At 49.0% G+C, this 12917-nt stretch overlaps 2 protein-coding genes across 2 annotated transcripts; one reads left to right on the top strand and one right to left on the bottom strand.

Annotated features, from left to right (window-relative positions):
- Nucleotides 1–345: 345 nt before the first annotated feature.
- manf (mesencephalic astrocyte-derived neurotrophic factor) lies at nt 346–4959 on the bottom strand. Its single transcript, XM_056605699.1, has 4 exons — nt 4737–4959; nt 4205–4332; nt 2201–2342; nt 346–718 (listed from the first exon to the last, which is right to left on the bottom strand). Exons 1-4 carry the CDS (start codon nt 4822–4824, stop codon nt 534–536), a joined length of 543 nt encoding a protein of 180 aa, XP_056461674.1. The 5' UTR covers nt 4825–4959; the 3' UTR covers nt 346–533.
- A 778-nt stretch (nt 4960–5737) lies between these two features.
- On the top strand, nt 5738–10522 carry oser1 (oxidative stress responsive serine-rich 1). Its single transcript, XM_056606386.1, has 4 exons — nt 5738–6317; nt 7196–7305; nt 7588–7704; nt 9353–10522. The coding sequence occupies exons 2-4, from the start codon at nt 7229–7231 to the stop codon at nt 10176–10178; spliced, it is 1020 nt and encodes a 339-aa protein (XP_056462361.1). The 5' UTR covers nt 5738–6317; nt 7196–7228; the 3' UTR covers nt 10179–10522.
- The last annotated feature ends 2395 nt before the right edge of the window (nt 10523–12917 follow it).

Here is a 12917-nt window from a genome sequence, read left to right as displayed (position 1 = left end):
TGAATATGTAGGAAGGCTAAATAATACAGGGGCAAGGATTAATGAATTAAAATGAATAATATCTAATCTCTACCCTGTTATCGAAATTCCACCATGGGAGCAATTTGTCTGCTAAAAGCGTACATCCTTTACCGATACCCACGGTGTTTCATCCATTCACTGGACACTAGAGACATCCCAAACGAGATGAAGCAGAAAGGACATCTAACAAATAAAGTTACGTCACCAAAAACATGAAATGCATCAACTAAATAATAGCAAAAAACTACAAAGTATTAATACCCTTCCTTCTCACCCGTCTCAAAGTGATGTGATTTCCCCTCTAATCCTACCCCCCCCCCCCCCCCCCCCCCCCCTCCCGGATGCTGCCGTCAACCCTTTTAAATGCAAATATTTTCCCCAGCACTCTCTAGACAGTGGCCATCTACTTCAGACAACCGTGAACCAGACTAAACGTGTTTCTCCTCTCCAGATAATGGTGTTGGCCCGATGCAGTCCAGAGCTGTTGCTTCCGTGTGTGGCTCGTGTCCTCCTCAGAGGTCTGTCCGTGCCTTGGCGGCCGTCGGAGCGTACTTGGGCATGAGCTCTGTGATTTTACGGATGAAGTCAGACTTCTCTGCGCAGCCTTTACACGACTCGCCCCACTCCTCCAGGATCTTCTTGAGGTCCTTCACCTTGAGCTTCTTCAGGTCCACCGTGCTCAGGTCCACCTGCTTGTCTGCACCGAGGGGAGGGAGAGACAAGAGCATGTGATGAGAGGAAGGCTGTACTTGCACGCCGCTTCTGTCGCCAGCAGAGGACTCAAAATCACAGAAACCATTGTTATGGCTCACATTCAAATCACACGCACCAAAAGGTAGCAGATCATTCTTAACAACATGCGTCCGTATGCCATTATAATAGTACGCTCCTTATTCTACGACCCAACAAACAGATCATCACGAGCCGGGAAGAGTTGCCCTGGCTGTCTCAAGGGCAACTTCAACAACTAAATGAACCATATTTTATACATGCGGAGCAGGTAGCGGTTAGGGCATCTCGCTCAAGGGTGCCTCAGGTAGACTATGGACTACTGATGGGGAGCGATCGTCGAATAGTCGAAGTCACGTAGAAAATCGAATAATGAATGTGACTATCGTTATTTATTACACGGCTCTTCTCAATGCTGTTGAACGCTCTGTTCACTTGCATGGGCCTTCACAACTTCCGGTGGTGAATACTTTTTTGATAATTCACCGTTGCTAAGCATACAATGACCGCTGAAAAGGAAAGTGGATCTTTTTTTTTTCCTGTCGTATCACTCCGCATGTAGTCCGGTAACTTCTCAACCCCAGCGTCCTCGGTTGCTAAGCGACTTCGACGTCTTTGGCGGACTATTCCTCTGCTGATCAACACTACGAATGCTGGTAACAAATAAATGTAAAAAGACACACCGTGTGAAGTTATTTTTTTGGCCATAGTTTCCATATGCTAAAGGCGTGTCTAGTTCACCGTCATGCAGGCTGTGTTCAGTAAAATAAATTGCGATCCATTTTCGGTGCATGTAGGCCTATCTGCCTCAGCCCACCTTGAAATAATTTTGATGTTGAATGTTGATGGCGCAGTTGTTGAAATAAACAGATTGATTTCATACAAATCCTAAAAGCCTCCCCCTGTGTCATTGTGTGTGCATGTATACGAGGTGCGTGCGGATGTGGGGGGGTTCTTGATTGACCGATTTTAAAATACTTCTCATCGAATATCGATTAGTATTTTTGCCAGAAATGCGCATCCCTAATATGGACATCGGGGTTCAAACCCAGAGGCTTTCGCCTGGGAGTCAGACACCCCAACTCCCACCTATCCTGTAAATAATCACCCCTTACATGCATTACAATGAAAGACTACACAAGTCTAAGGCCAGTCGCAGACCAGACCTACCACAGAGCGCAGTGTTGAGAAGCATTATGCAGATGGGACAAAAGTACAACTGACGATGGAAGATTCGGTTTCAGGTCTTGTTCTGTGTTTAATACACTGAGTGGCAATGGATGCCTCGCCAGGGTTCGGAGCTTGAGGTAACATCGTGGCACCGTCGTAAATCTCTCGTTAAAAATGTATATCCCGCGATGTAGCACAATGCGGGGGGGCCACAGCCCGATGTGGCTGCTCTGGGGGGCGACCGTGTAAAACACACGACCCTGGAAGGAGGAAGACTCACCATATTTCAGTTCACAGATCTGCATGTCCTTCTTCTTCAGCCTCTCACAGATCTTGTCCACGGGGGCGTGGTAGCTGAGCGGCTTGGACACCTCGTTCACGATCTTAGTGGCAGCATCACTCGTCGCCCCTATGTAGTAGCACTGAGGGGAGGGAGGGAGGGAGGGGGGGAGAGCGAGAGAGAGCGAGAGAACAAGACATAGCATGTTAGACCAACCACTTGTTTACCATTGATGTCCCATCTGAACAAAATGTTCAGGAAGAAAGACAGACACCTCGGTGTAAGACAACATACCTCCAACCAAAGAGGCTTTAGTGTATGTTCCCTCAGCTATAGTACGGTATTGACTCGGTTTTCTACATATTAACATGAACAGCAGTACTGCGCTTCATTGGGGACCAGAAAGCATTGTATGAACTATAAAGAACATATGCCCTGGTATGAAAACAGACAATTATCATAAATAAATGTATACCGTATATTAGAAATGTATGCACAAACACTATGGTTCAACAATTGGTCATGGCTATGGACCACTTGTGGTGTTTGCAGTTGGAATACATACAACCCAATAAATAGGTCATAGGACAGTAGGACCTACATAATACATTGGACCTGTGCCTCAATCTGGGATTACTATTGACATGAAAACTAATCTTAGACTGTGATTTTAGACTGTAAGGAACATTATCCTGTTTAAGAATCCTGCAAAAAATACAAACAGGAGTGAATATGTATGTTAATCATCTAATTTTTCTCCTGAAGAAAATGCTTGAAGACCAGAAGAGGAATCTCCCCTGCAGCCTGAAAGGCCCACAGGCAATGAGCTCATTTTGGAACCTAGTTTACATTAAAGGGGGGGGGGGGGCTAAACTAAGAGTTTTCACAGATCCACACATAAAATGTTTCCAGTGAAACCCTCCCCATCAGGCTTCAATTGGCCTCTCCCCGGCGACCCACTAGCTGAGTTGGACCATGCTAACGCCACCGATTGCCCTTTCACTACACATAGGATTTAACCTCCTGTCAAGGCTACCCACTGGAAGGGGTGTCTCTCACGGATTACGCGCTTGTCTTGAGTCACAAACACTTTGTTGTACATTATAACCGATCGTAAATTGATTAGTTGGGGACATTTAATATAGTTGGTTGGTTTCGGACGGCGGGAACTCCCACTATGATATCCCTGATGACTAATTCAGTTGGACGTTCACTATCCCCCTTTTTCGCTTCCTTATCTTGATGGCTCATTGAGAGTCAATTTAGTCGATTAGTCTTGTTTGCACAATGGACACTGTTTGACACAAATTGCTGCCGCACAATGTCCTTGATACTAGGGGAAAGACATGTTGAACATCCATATCATCATTCCAATAGTGTGAAATATTGTCCAGCCTTCAGAACAAGGCTAATCCGAAAGATGTCTTTCTAAGCTATTTTGTTATGCAAACAAATATCAAGAAAAATCTGAATGCATCGTGCTTCTATCTTAACCCATTTTAAGTATGCAGGGAGTCATAGGAATGAAAGGGCAATAACAAAACAAGCTGCTGAGAACTCTACCAGTACTCTGCGTGCATGGTGATGCACAAGGAGAACACAGTCATTTTATTTGGCGTTTCATATTCCTACAATTTGAGATGCAAATTCTCGATACAAATGCCTTAGTATTATTGTGCCAGTAATTGCATAGATAGACAAACATAATACGACTAAAGTATAAGTAAATATAAGCAAGAGAGACTTGCTTGGCTGATATTATGACATGCAAGGGCATGTTAAATGTAAAGGGTTGATAGAATGCATGGCGTAGGGCCAGTATAACGCAATTCACTAACAATCTACACAACCAAACGCCTACACGTAGATTGATTGATAGATAGGTAGGTTTGTCTCAAATAACCAAAACTAAACGGTTCCTGCTCAGTAAAAAACTTGATTAGGATCTCTGTGTTTGCAGAACAGGAAGGGTGAAGGAGGAGAGCTTTAGTGGTTGATGCTTACAAAGCGGTTCTCTTTGCCCCTGGCTTCTTTGCAGGTCTTGAAGAGGGCCGTCTCGATGTCAGCACTGTTCAACTTCACCTCGTTATCCAGCAACGACTGGTAAAACTTCCCCAGGAAAGTAACACACACTGGAACGAAGAGAGGAAGATAACAGGACGTTAAACTGCGAGGCAGACATCATGTTAACCAGTTTCCGTGTCGAACTATCCTGGATGGTGCACTACTGTCTACATTCTTAGGAGTTACCTTTTTCCCTGAGTACACATTTTAATGAAATGATCGAACATAGATGAATGAGTGTTCATTTTAAGAAGAGCATCCCATCGCAGTTAGATCATCACCTGGTCGTCGGGAGAGAATCGAGATTTCGATGCGAGCAAATCGTGTGAAGTGAAGTCACAACCACACGCTACAATCTGACCCATACAATAATACGATAATAACACGACGAGTAAAATATTTAATTTGGAGGATCTCCCCTCGTTTCATCGACTCTTGTGTAACGTTACAGCTAGGCTAGCTCTAAACCCACCTTCGCATTCTCCATCCTTCAGAGCATCCGCGTCGCCGGGCAGGAGCGACAGGACCAGAGCCAGCGACAGACCGCTTAAAACCAGCATCTTGGCACCGACAAACGACTCGGATGAACCGTAAATGCTATTTTTAAATTATATGGATAGAGTGTGTACACATGAGTTGCTCCAGAGCGGACGCCGGTAGACTGGTGGGTACAAATGTACAGTCTTCCTGGTACACGTTGTTCTACCGCGGGCTCTGATTGGTCAGGATATCAGACGCTTCCTGTAGTTTTACACGCATTCGCCTCTGATTGGACGGATGTATTGCATTCCGGGTGCGACGTCCAGTTGGCGCACTTCGATTGGTTTAAGACGCAGTGGCGCCCCTAAAATGTTTGCATACTATTTCTGTGTCACCTAATAATTCTGCTATCCTCTACGTGTCTCTAAAGTGTGTGTGTGTGTGTGTGTGTGTGTGTGTGTGTGTGTGTGTGTGTGTGTGTGTGTGTGTGTGTGTGTGTGCCATAGTGATGTATGGCGTGTGTGTGTGTGTGTGTGTGTGTGTGTGTGTGTGTGTGTGTGTGTGTGTGTGTGTGTGTGTGTGTGTGTGTGTGTGTGTGTGTGAGAGAGAGAGAGAGAGAGAGAGAGAGAGAGAGAGAGAGAGAGAGAGAGAGAGAGAGTGAAACTAATTAAAATACGATGTTCCTACAGTTGTATCCCATTCATGATTATTTCACCAGATTTTCTTTCTTTCTTTATGAATGGAAACACAACCTTCCAACATGGATCTGTAGGCGAACCATTATATCATAATTTTCCTTGTTGACGACAAATTAGATTGCATCTTTATTCACAGTACACAGTATACTTTGGTTGTTTTTCCATCGATTTGATATCGATAACGCAGGGAGAAGCGAGGGACAGCGAAGTGGCTCTCACATGGACTCAATTTAGTGTCCCTGCCAGGTTTTGTCCTTTAAACGCACATGTGTCTGTTATATAACAGTGACGTACCGCATCACACCCCATGTCGCCCATGTACTGCTGCGCGCCCACACACGGCGCTCATCGATATCTCTGATTAACGCGGACCCGACTGATATCTCGGTCAAATAAACCGTGACCTGTTCTACGGAATAATAATTCCCCCCCCAAAAAAAATTCTCTCCGGTTGACGTCAGCGTGTGCTTCTGGTGCCTTCTACGTCAGCGGCCGCGCGCTGCTGCTGTAATGCGGAGTCACCTCGACTCGAGTGTAAACAACCCGACCAGCCTCATCCCCGACACCGAATCCGAGGCCAACCCGCCGCTGGGACCACAATCCGGATCAAGATCGTGATATATAGTTCACGTTGTGACCGTCCACGCCGTCTGATCGGTGAACGGTAGTTTGCTGCTGTTGTTGTTGTTGTTGTGGATCTCTTGTGTGCTGTCATCTCTGTAGCTAGCCTCTGTAGCTAGCCCCTTTTGACCAGCCGTAGCTGGCTAGCTCCTAGCCTCCGTGGCTAGCTGCACCGTCGGGCCATCTGGGGTGCTGAGATACCCCGCATGATCCCTGGAATCTCTTCCTTCGCCTCGACCAGGATCTCCTGAACAGTGAGTATACCTTGTTTAGTTATTTTAAGGAGAAATATCAGCCAAAACCCCACAACAACATCAATCACGTCCCAGCTAGCTAGTTAGCCAATTAGCCAGGCTAGGCTAACCTGTTAGCATTAGCTTAGGAGTGAGCAGCCAACGTTCACCATCAGACGCAAAGGTTGCTGTGGATGTTTTCGACCCTGATCTTTAAGACATGTACAGTGCGTATAAATACACATATAGTCATGTACGTGTTTCTATGGATAATTATGTCCGTGTTTATATGGATCGTTACGGGTCAACGGTGTGTGTTGATTTGACTGGTTTGTGTTGTTGTTTGGTTGCTGTCGTGAGGGTCCTCTATGAAGCGAGTAGGTGTACTCAACATCAAGCAAGTCATTGCGATGCTGTACGCGGAACCTAAACGCATTTTATGACTCGAGTACAGTGCATGAGAGCAACTTTTTAAATTATCGTTGTAGTCTCCTGTGCGTTCTCATATCCTACGATCATATCAACGTCTTACGAAATGATTTTGAACGCAGTCAAAGGACGACAATAAATTATTGAAGAAGTTGGATGACAACCACGTGAATCATCAAACGCCAACTGTTGGCTGGGTCACAAGGTTGATACATAAACAGAGAGTCATCCTCTCTTCGTGATGACTCCGTTGTGGATGTTCTCCAGAGTGTATCCCTGGCTCACGGAGCTCTGTGGGAAGATCATGGGATCGGAGATTCAATGACCTGCTTGGGACAGTTGATCAATTCTGAGGAAAAGCTTTTCTGGATGCAGAACTTGACAGTTAGGCCTACAGCAAGCCCAGTGGTCCACTGTGAGAGAACAGTAACAGTAACTCCTGACGTGTGTGTGTGTGTCTGTGTGAGCAGCTGGGTGGGTGGACGGTGCTAACCCCTCCAGCCATGGAGGCGGGGGAGAAGGAGGATGAGGAGACCTTGCAGACGGCCTTCAAGAAGCTCCGCGTTGACGCAGAGACAAGGTGAGTGTGTGTGTGTGTGTGTGTGTGTTATTCAGATGTGTGGTGAGCCAGGTCGGTGTGTGTCTGCATTCTACCTCGGTATCCTTGAGCAAGTTGCACCTGGCATCACTGATGACATGAACCTGAAGTAGTTGTGTCACCACACAGTGAGTGTCGGCTGAATGACCAAATAGCAGCAAATACGAAATAATCTAGATTACCTTCCACTCCACCATCAGACCATCAGCAGCTGTGCCATGTTTTAAAGTGTTTCTCTGCGTCTGTGCCCCCCCCCCCCCCCAGTCTGCCCGGCACAGTGAATGTATGCGAGGCCTTGGACCCGCGGGCCATACCGCGAATCGGTCCCGAGACCAGCGGGGCCAAGCCCAAGGTGGGCTGCCCCAAGGACGCCTGGCACGGGTAGGTCTCCGCTCACTCACTCGCTCTCTCACCCGCTCACTCGCTCACTCACCCACTCACTCACCCACTCACTCACCCACTCACTCACCCACTCAATACCCACTTACTCACTCACTCACTCACTCACTCGATCACTCAATCACTGCCTCACTCACTGCCTCACTGCCTCACTCACTCACTCACTCACTCACTCACTCACTCACTCACTCACTCACTCACTCACTCACTCACTCACTCACTCACTCACTCAGGCCTGTCAATGGTTTGGCTAACCCTAACCCTAACCCACGCAAATGAGTTTACCTCCTAAATCAATCTACCATTAGTTGGTGGGAAGCCTTCATTTTGGACCATGTGTCCAAGTATAAGATAATAATAATAATACATTTAGTTATTGGTGTGTTTAGCTGGGTGTCGTTGGCATATGGATTCATGTGTTATGTATCCCAACAGTGCGATATGTTTTGTTTCATGGGAAAACAATAACATTTGAGTTATGTATTCGTATATATAACATGTATGTCGCATGTGTAACATGATTTCTGACACACATTACATGCTACTGCCACCAACTACTCCGTGTAATAGCGTGGAGATTCGGATGCAGCCTTGCATGGTTTAGAATATTCATGATACAAGCGTAGCACTCGATTAACATTAAGACCTATTCAGAAAGTAACCCTCTTATTAGAGAATTAGAATTACAAATTTTAGATGATAATAGTAATAATAATATTATAATAACTGATTTACAGTGCTTTATTTGTGATTGGTTTAGAGGGCTGAATGTGAAGTTATATTTAGAGCCTGATCTATATTTGGTCCCTTTGGTTCACCCTTCATGAAACTGGTAGGGTCGTTTGGAGGCATTTTATCTCCTTTGTCCACCGGGGGGCGTCTGTGACCAAGTAAATCAGACACTGTCAGACCTTTATCCAATATCCCCCATTCTGCACCTCCTTATCAGCCGAAGCCCTTTGACACTGGGCTCTACAAATACTATTGACTCACTCTGACTCTCTGTCCACTCTCTCCTACTCTTCTTACTCCTCCTCTCCTCCCCTCTCCTCCTCTCCTCTCCTCTCCCCTCCTCTCCTCTCCCCTCCTCTCCTCTCCTCCTCTCCTCTCCTCCTCTCCTCTCCTCCCCTCTCCTCCTCTCCTCCCCTCTCCTCTCCCCTCCTCCCCTCCTCTCCCCTCCTCTCCTCTCCTCTCCTCCTCTCCTCCTCTCCTCCTCTCCTCCTCTCCTCCCCTCTCCCCTCCCCTCCTCTCCTCCCTTCCTCTCCTCTCCTCTCCTCTCCTTCTCCTCTCCTCCTCTCTCCTCCCCTCTCCTCCCCTCCTCCTCCCCCCCTCCCCTCCTGCCCTGCCCCCTCTCCTCCCCTCTCCCCTCCCCTCCTCCTCCCCTCCTCTCCTCTCCTCTCCTCCCCCCTCTCCTCTCTCCTCTCCTCCTCCTCCTCCCCTCTCCTCTCCCCTCCTCTCCTCCCCCCTCTCCTCTCCTCTCCCCTCCCCTCCTCTCCCCTCCTCTCCTCTCCTCCCCCCTCTCCTCTCTCCTCTCCTCTCCTCCTCCTCCCCATCTCTCCTCCTCCTCCTCCTCCTCCCCTCTTCTCCTCCCCCCTCTCCTCTCTCCTCCCCCCTCTCCTCTCTCCTCCAGCTGCATGAGGAAGACTTCCCGGGGCGTGTCGCGGTCCCAGCGGCGTCGGCGCTCCAAGTCGCCCATCCTCCACCCGCCAAAGTTCACCTACTGCAGCTCCTCCTCCCCCTCCCCCCCCGCCTCTCTCTCGCCCCCCGGTGGCTGTCTGAAGCACCAGCGCCTGGCCGGCCCCGAGCCCCGCCCGCCCCCAGGCTCCGCCTCCACGTCCCCGGCTCCGCCTCCGACGGCCCAGACCCAGCCGCCCTCAGCCGCCCCCCCCGCCCAGACCCCCCCGGTGTTCGGAGCCCGCGTCGGGGGTCCGGGCTCCCTGGCCCCCCCCGTCTGCTCCCTGTCCCCCGAGGCCCCGGGGCCCCCGGCCCAGCGGGAGGGGGCGGAGCCCTCTGACTTCCACGCCTTGTCCCAGCTGCTCTCCGGCGGCCCCCCAGGGGCCATGGGCCCCGGCTCGCCCCCCCCCTGCTCCCCCTGCTCCTCCTGCTCGGGGGGGGAGGCCCTCGAGGGCGGGGCCGCGGCGGACCTCCGGCCCGGGTGTGGGTGCGCCCCCCTCCCGGCCCCGCCCCCCGCGGGTTGGCCCGGCGTGGAGGTGTACTCCTTCACCGGGCTCCGCGGGGCCATCTCCGAGTGCGAGAGGGGCCTGGCGCCCCCCAGGACTCCTTCCTCCTCCTCCTCCCCCCCCCCGCTGACGGCGGGCCCGCCGCGCTCCTGCTCGGAGCAGGCGGCGCGCGCCTACGTGGACGACATCAACATCGAGGACCTCTCCGGCTACATGGAGTACTTCCTCTGCATCCCCAAGAAGATGTCCCACATGGCCGAGATGATGTACACCTGAACACACACCTGAACACACACACCTGAACACACACCTGTCCTGAACACACACCTGTCCTGAACACACACCTGAACACACACCGGAACACACACACCTGAACACTGACCGGAACATACACACACACATACACCTGAACACACACACCTGAACACACACTGGAACATACACACACACATACACCTGAACATACACACCGGAACACACACACACACACCTGAAAAAACACACACACACACCAGAACATATGGACTCACGCACACAACAGCGCCCATCGCCACGCACCAACGTCTGATTAAAAAAGAGATTTACTACAAGATTTAAAAGATGAGATTACGAGAGAAAAGTGGGAGAGCCGGGGGGGGGGGGGGGGGGGGCGGGGAACACCGCGGGCCGCTGAGCTGTTTGAGGCTTCTAGAATATTCAGTTTGAATGTGGATATTGTAATTAAATTCTTCCGATTCCTTCTAACGCCTGACTTCCTGGCGCTCTCTCTTCCCGGTCGAGCGCCCCCTAGTGGACGGGTCTGTCTCGCTCCCTGTAGTTGAGGCCTGCGTGTTTTTGTTTCTGGTTTAATGGTCAAGTTGCCAAAGAGTTGTGGCAGGCGGCTGCCGGTGCTACGCTGGTCCCAGGCGCCCGGCCTCTCTGGTCCGGGTCGCTGCTAACCTCAACTCTAAATAAAGAAGAACGTTTTTTGAACCGTGTGTGGATCTGTTTATTGTATCGCTGGTCGTAAAGCAGAAGGTGTAAGTCCAAAGTGTATCATCATTTGGATTGCACACAAGAGCTGTAGCTATTGGTATTTGGCTTTTGTTATATAAATTGTGAAAACTGGTTTTCAAAAGGATATTTTGAAAAGACTCACTTGGATTCCATCCTTGAGCTAGTTGCAGAATAAAACATCAGATGAAGTTAAACGGAAGGTCGATATGTAAGGGAACTGTTTACATGCGCAACAAGAAACCTTCAAACTTCCCGAGAGTCATCTGTGCTTTTCATACCATTTGAAGACTAAACCACATTGTGGTTTCTATGAACTGCTAGATGGTGATATATACAGGCCTTCATCTCTTAGGCGTTGATTCAACGAACCAAACACGGTGAACCGCAGCGGGGAAAGTACGGTCTCAGTTGCAGAGATTCGGTTCCGCTTTCTATTCCGTTTTCCCTTCAGTGTCGACGGCGCTCTCGGCGATGATGGACATTAGAGTCAATTAGACAGAAACCTTGAAAGCGTTTTTTTTCCCAGGTAGTTGCGACACGAAAGAAAAGTATTAGCCTACTACGTAATGCAAAACACTCTTTCGGAATGAGCCCAGAAGGCATTCATAAATCACTTTATTATTATTAGATTACACCATTGGGTTAGCTTGTGAACCGGGCAACAATACGAACATTAATATTACTTAAAGGCATTTTTTTTTATAAAAAATGAAACGGCCATTGAAGAGGGTGTCGGCTATATATAATCGGCCACCAGAGTGCAGCATTCCCTTCACGTCCCTGTGGGTCTTGTTCCCTGAGCTGAGGGTTGTGTAACTATTATAGTTGCCGACAAAAGCGTGACCCGAAAGGGTGTGTCTTTAATTTTCTATGGTAGAAAGAGATCGGCTTTTATGTACCGAGAAGAATAGAGGGAACAAGTCCTAGTAATCAGAGTGGTTGTCGGACAAATGATCTGCTACACAGCACAGGCGAGGCTGAGAAAACAAACAGCGTCGTTTGCTCAACACAATCCTCCCCTCTCCGAACAAACCAGTCACCTGAGGCAATGGAATTCCTCTTCATTTGTTCTTGAACAAGAGTATGAATAATTTAATTTTGTGTGTGTGTAGGCCGATGTGTGTGTTTGTCGGTTTTTCTGTGTGTGTGTGTGTGCGCGTGTAGGCCTATATGTAAGATTGTGTGTAGGCTGTGTGTGTGTGTGTGTGTGTGTGTGTGTGTGTGTGTGAACACACACACACACACAGCCTCCACACAATCTTACATATAGGCCTACACACGCGCACACACACACACACACACACACAAAAAAGACAAACAAACACACGCATCGGCCTACACACACACAGAACCACACTGTGGTTCTATGTATGTGTGTGGTTGTGTGTGTGTAGGCCTATGTGTTTGTTTGCCTTTGTTTGTGTGTGTGTGTGTGTGTGTGTGTGTGTGTGTGTGTGTGTGTGTGTGTGTGTGTGTGTGTGTGTGTGTATCTTTCTCCATAATTGGCGTGTGCCTCTCCCTGGTTCCATATCTCAGTGGAGCCGACTGGTTCCAGCCTGCCGCCGCCGCCGCCGCTGGTGAGGTTGTGTTTTATGCAAGGCTGGGCGGCGGCTCGGAGAGAGAACCCAAGAGGAACACAAAGCCGGACGTGCATGAGAGCGCGTGGCCATCGGCCATGTGATCCGTGGTGTGATTGTGTCTGCCGTCCAGTGATGCTTCTGTTCGCTTCACTGGGATGTCCTGGGTACGGCTCGTGTGGGCGAATGCGAAAGAGGTTGTGGGAGTGTTCTGTATTGTGTGAGAAAACATCCAACTTTCACACCTTGCCTTAACGTCACCACTCAGATGGGTCCGGTTTACAGATGTAATGATACCTTATTTGCATATAATCGGTCAATGGTCTAAACCCCCACCCCCCCTCAATGAATACAATTCAGTGTTTCAATAAGTATGCATGTGAGACAACGTGTAGAACCGAAAAATGTAAAGCTATAGTGTTGTATGTATTGATTCAGGCTT

The sequence above is a fragment of the Gadus chalcogrammus genome, chromosome 13 (genome assembly GCF_026213295.1).
Source record: "Gadus chalcogrammus isolate NIFS_2021 chromosome 13, NIFS_Gcha_1.0, whole genome shotgun sequence".
Lineage (NCBI taxonomy): Eukaryota > Metazoa > Chordata > Actinopteri > Gadiformes > Gadidae > Gadus > Gadus chalcogrammus.
This window is presented reverse-complemented; position numbering and strand designations above follow the sequence as displayed.

What these genes read in the sequence shown, in the direction of transcription:
- manf (XM_056605699.1), bottom strand. Translation starts at nt 4,824, where the DNA reads ATGCTGGTTTTAAGCGGTCTGTCGCTGGCTCTGGTCCTGTCGCTCCTG. An exon ending in GAAGGATGGAGAATGCGAAG is followed by an intron (nt 4,333 to 4,736) that starts GTGGGTTTAGAG and finishes TCTTCGTTCCAG; the next exon opens with TGTGTGTTACTTTCCTGGGG. An exon ending in GATCTGTGAACTGAAATATG is followed by an intron (nt 719 to 2,200) that starts GTGAGTCTTCCT and finishes CCCTCGGTGCAG; the next exon opens with ACAAGCAGGTGGACCTGAGC.
- oser1 (XM_056606386.1), top strand. Translation starts at nt 7,229, where the DNA reads ATGGAGGCGGGGGAGAAGGAGGATGAGGAGACCTTGCAGACGGCCTTC. An exon ending in CGCGTTGACGCAGAGACAAG is followed by an intron (nt 7,306 to 7,587) that starts GTGAGTGTGTGT and finishes CCCCCCCCCCAG; the next exon opens with TCTGCCCGGCACAGTGAATG. An exon ending in CCCAAGGACGCCTGGCACGG is followed by an intron (nt 7,705 to 9,352) that starts GTAGGTCTCCGC and finishes TCTCTCCTCCAG; the next exon opens with CTGCATGAGGAAGACTTCCC.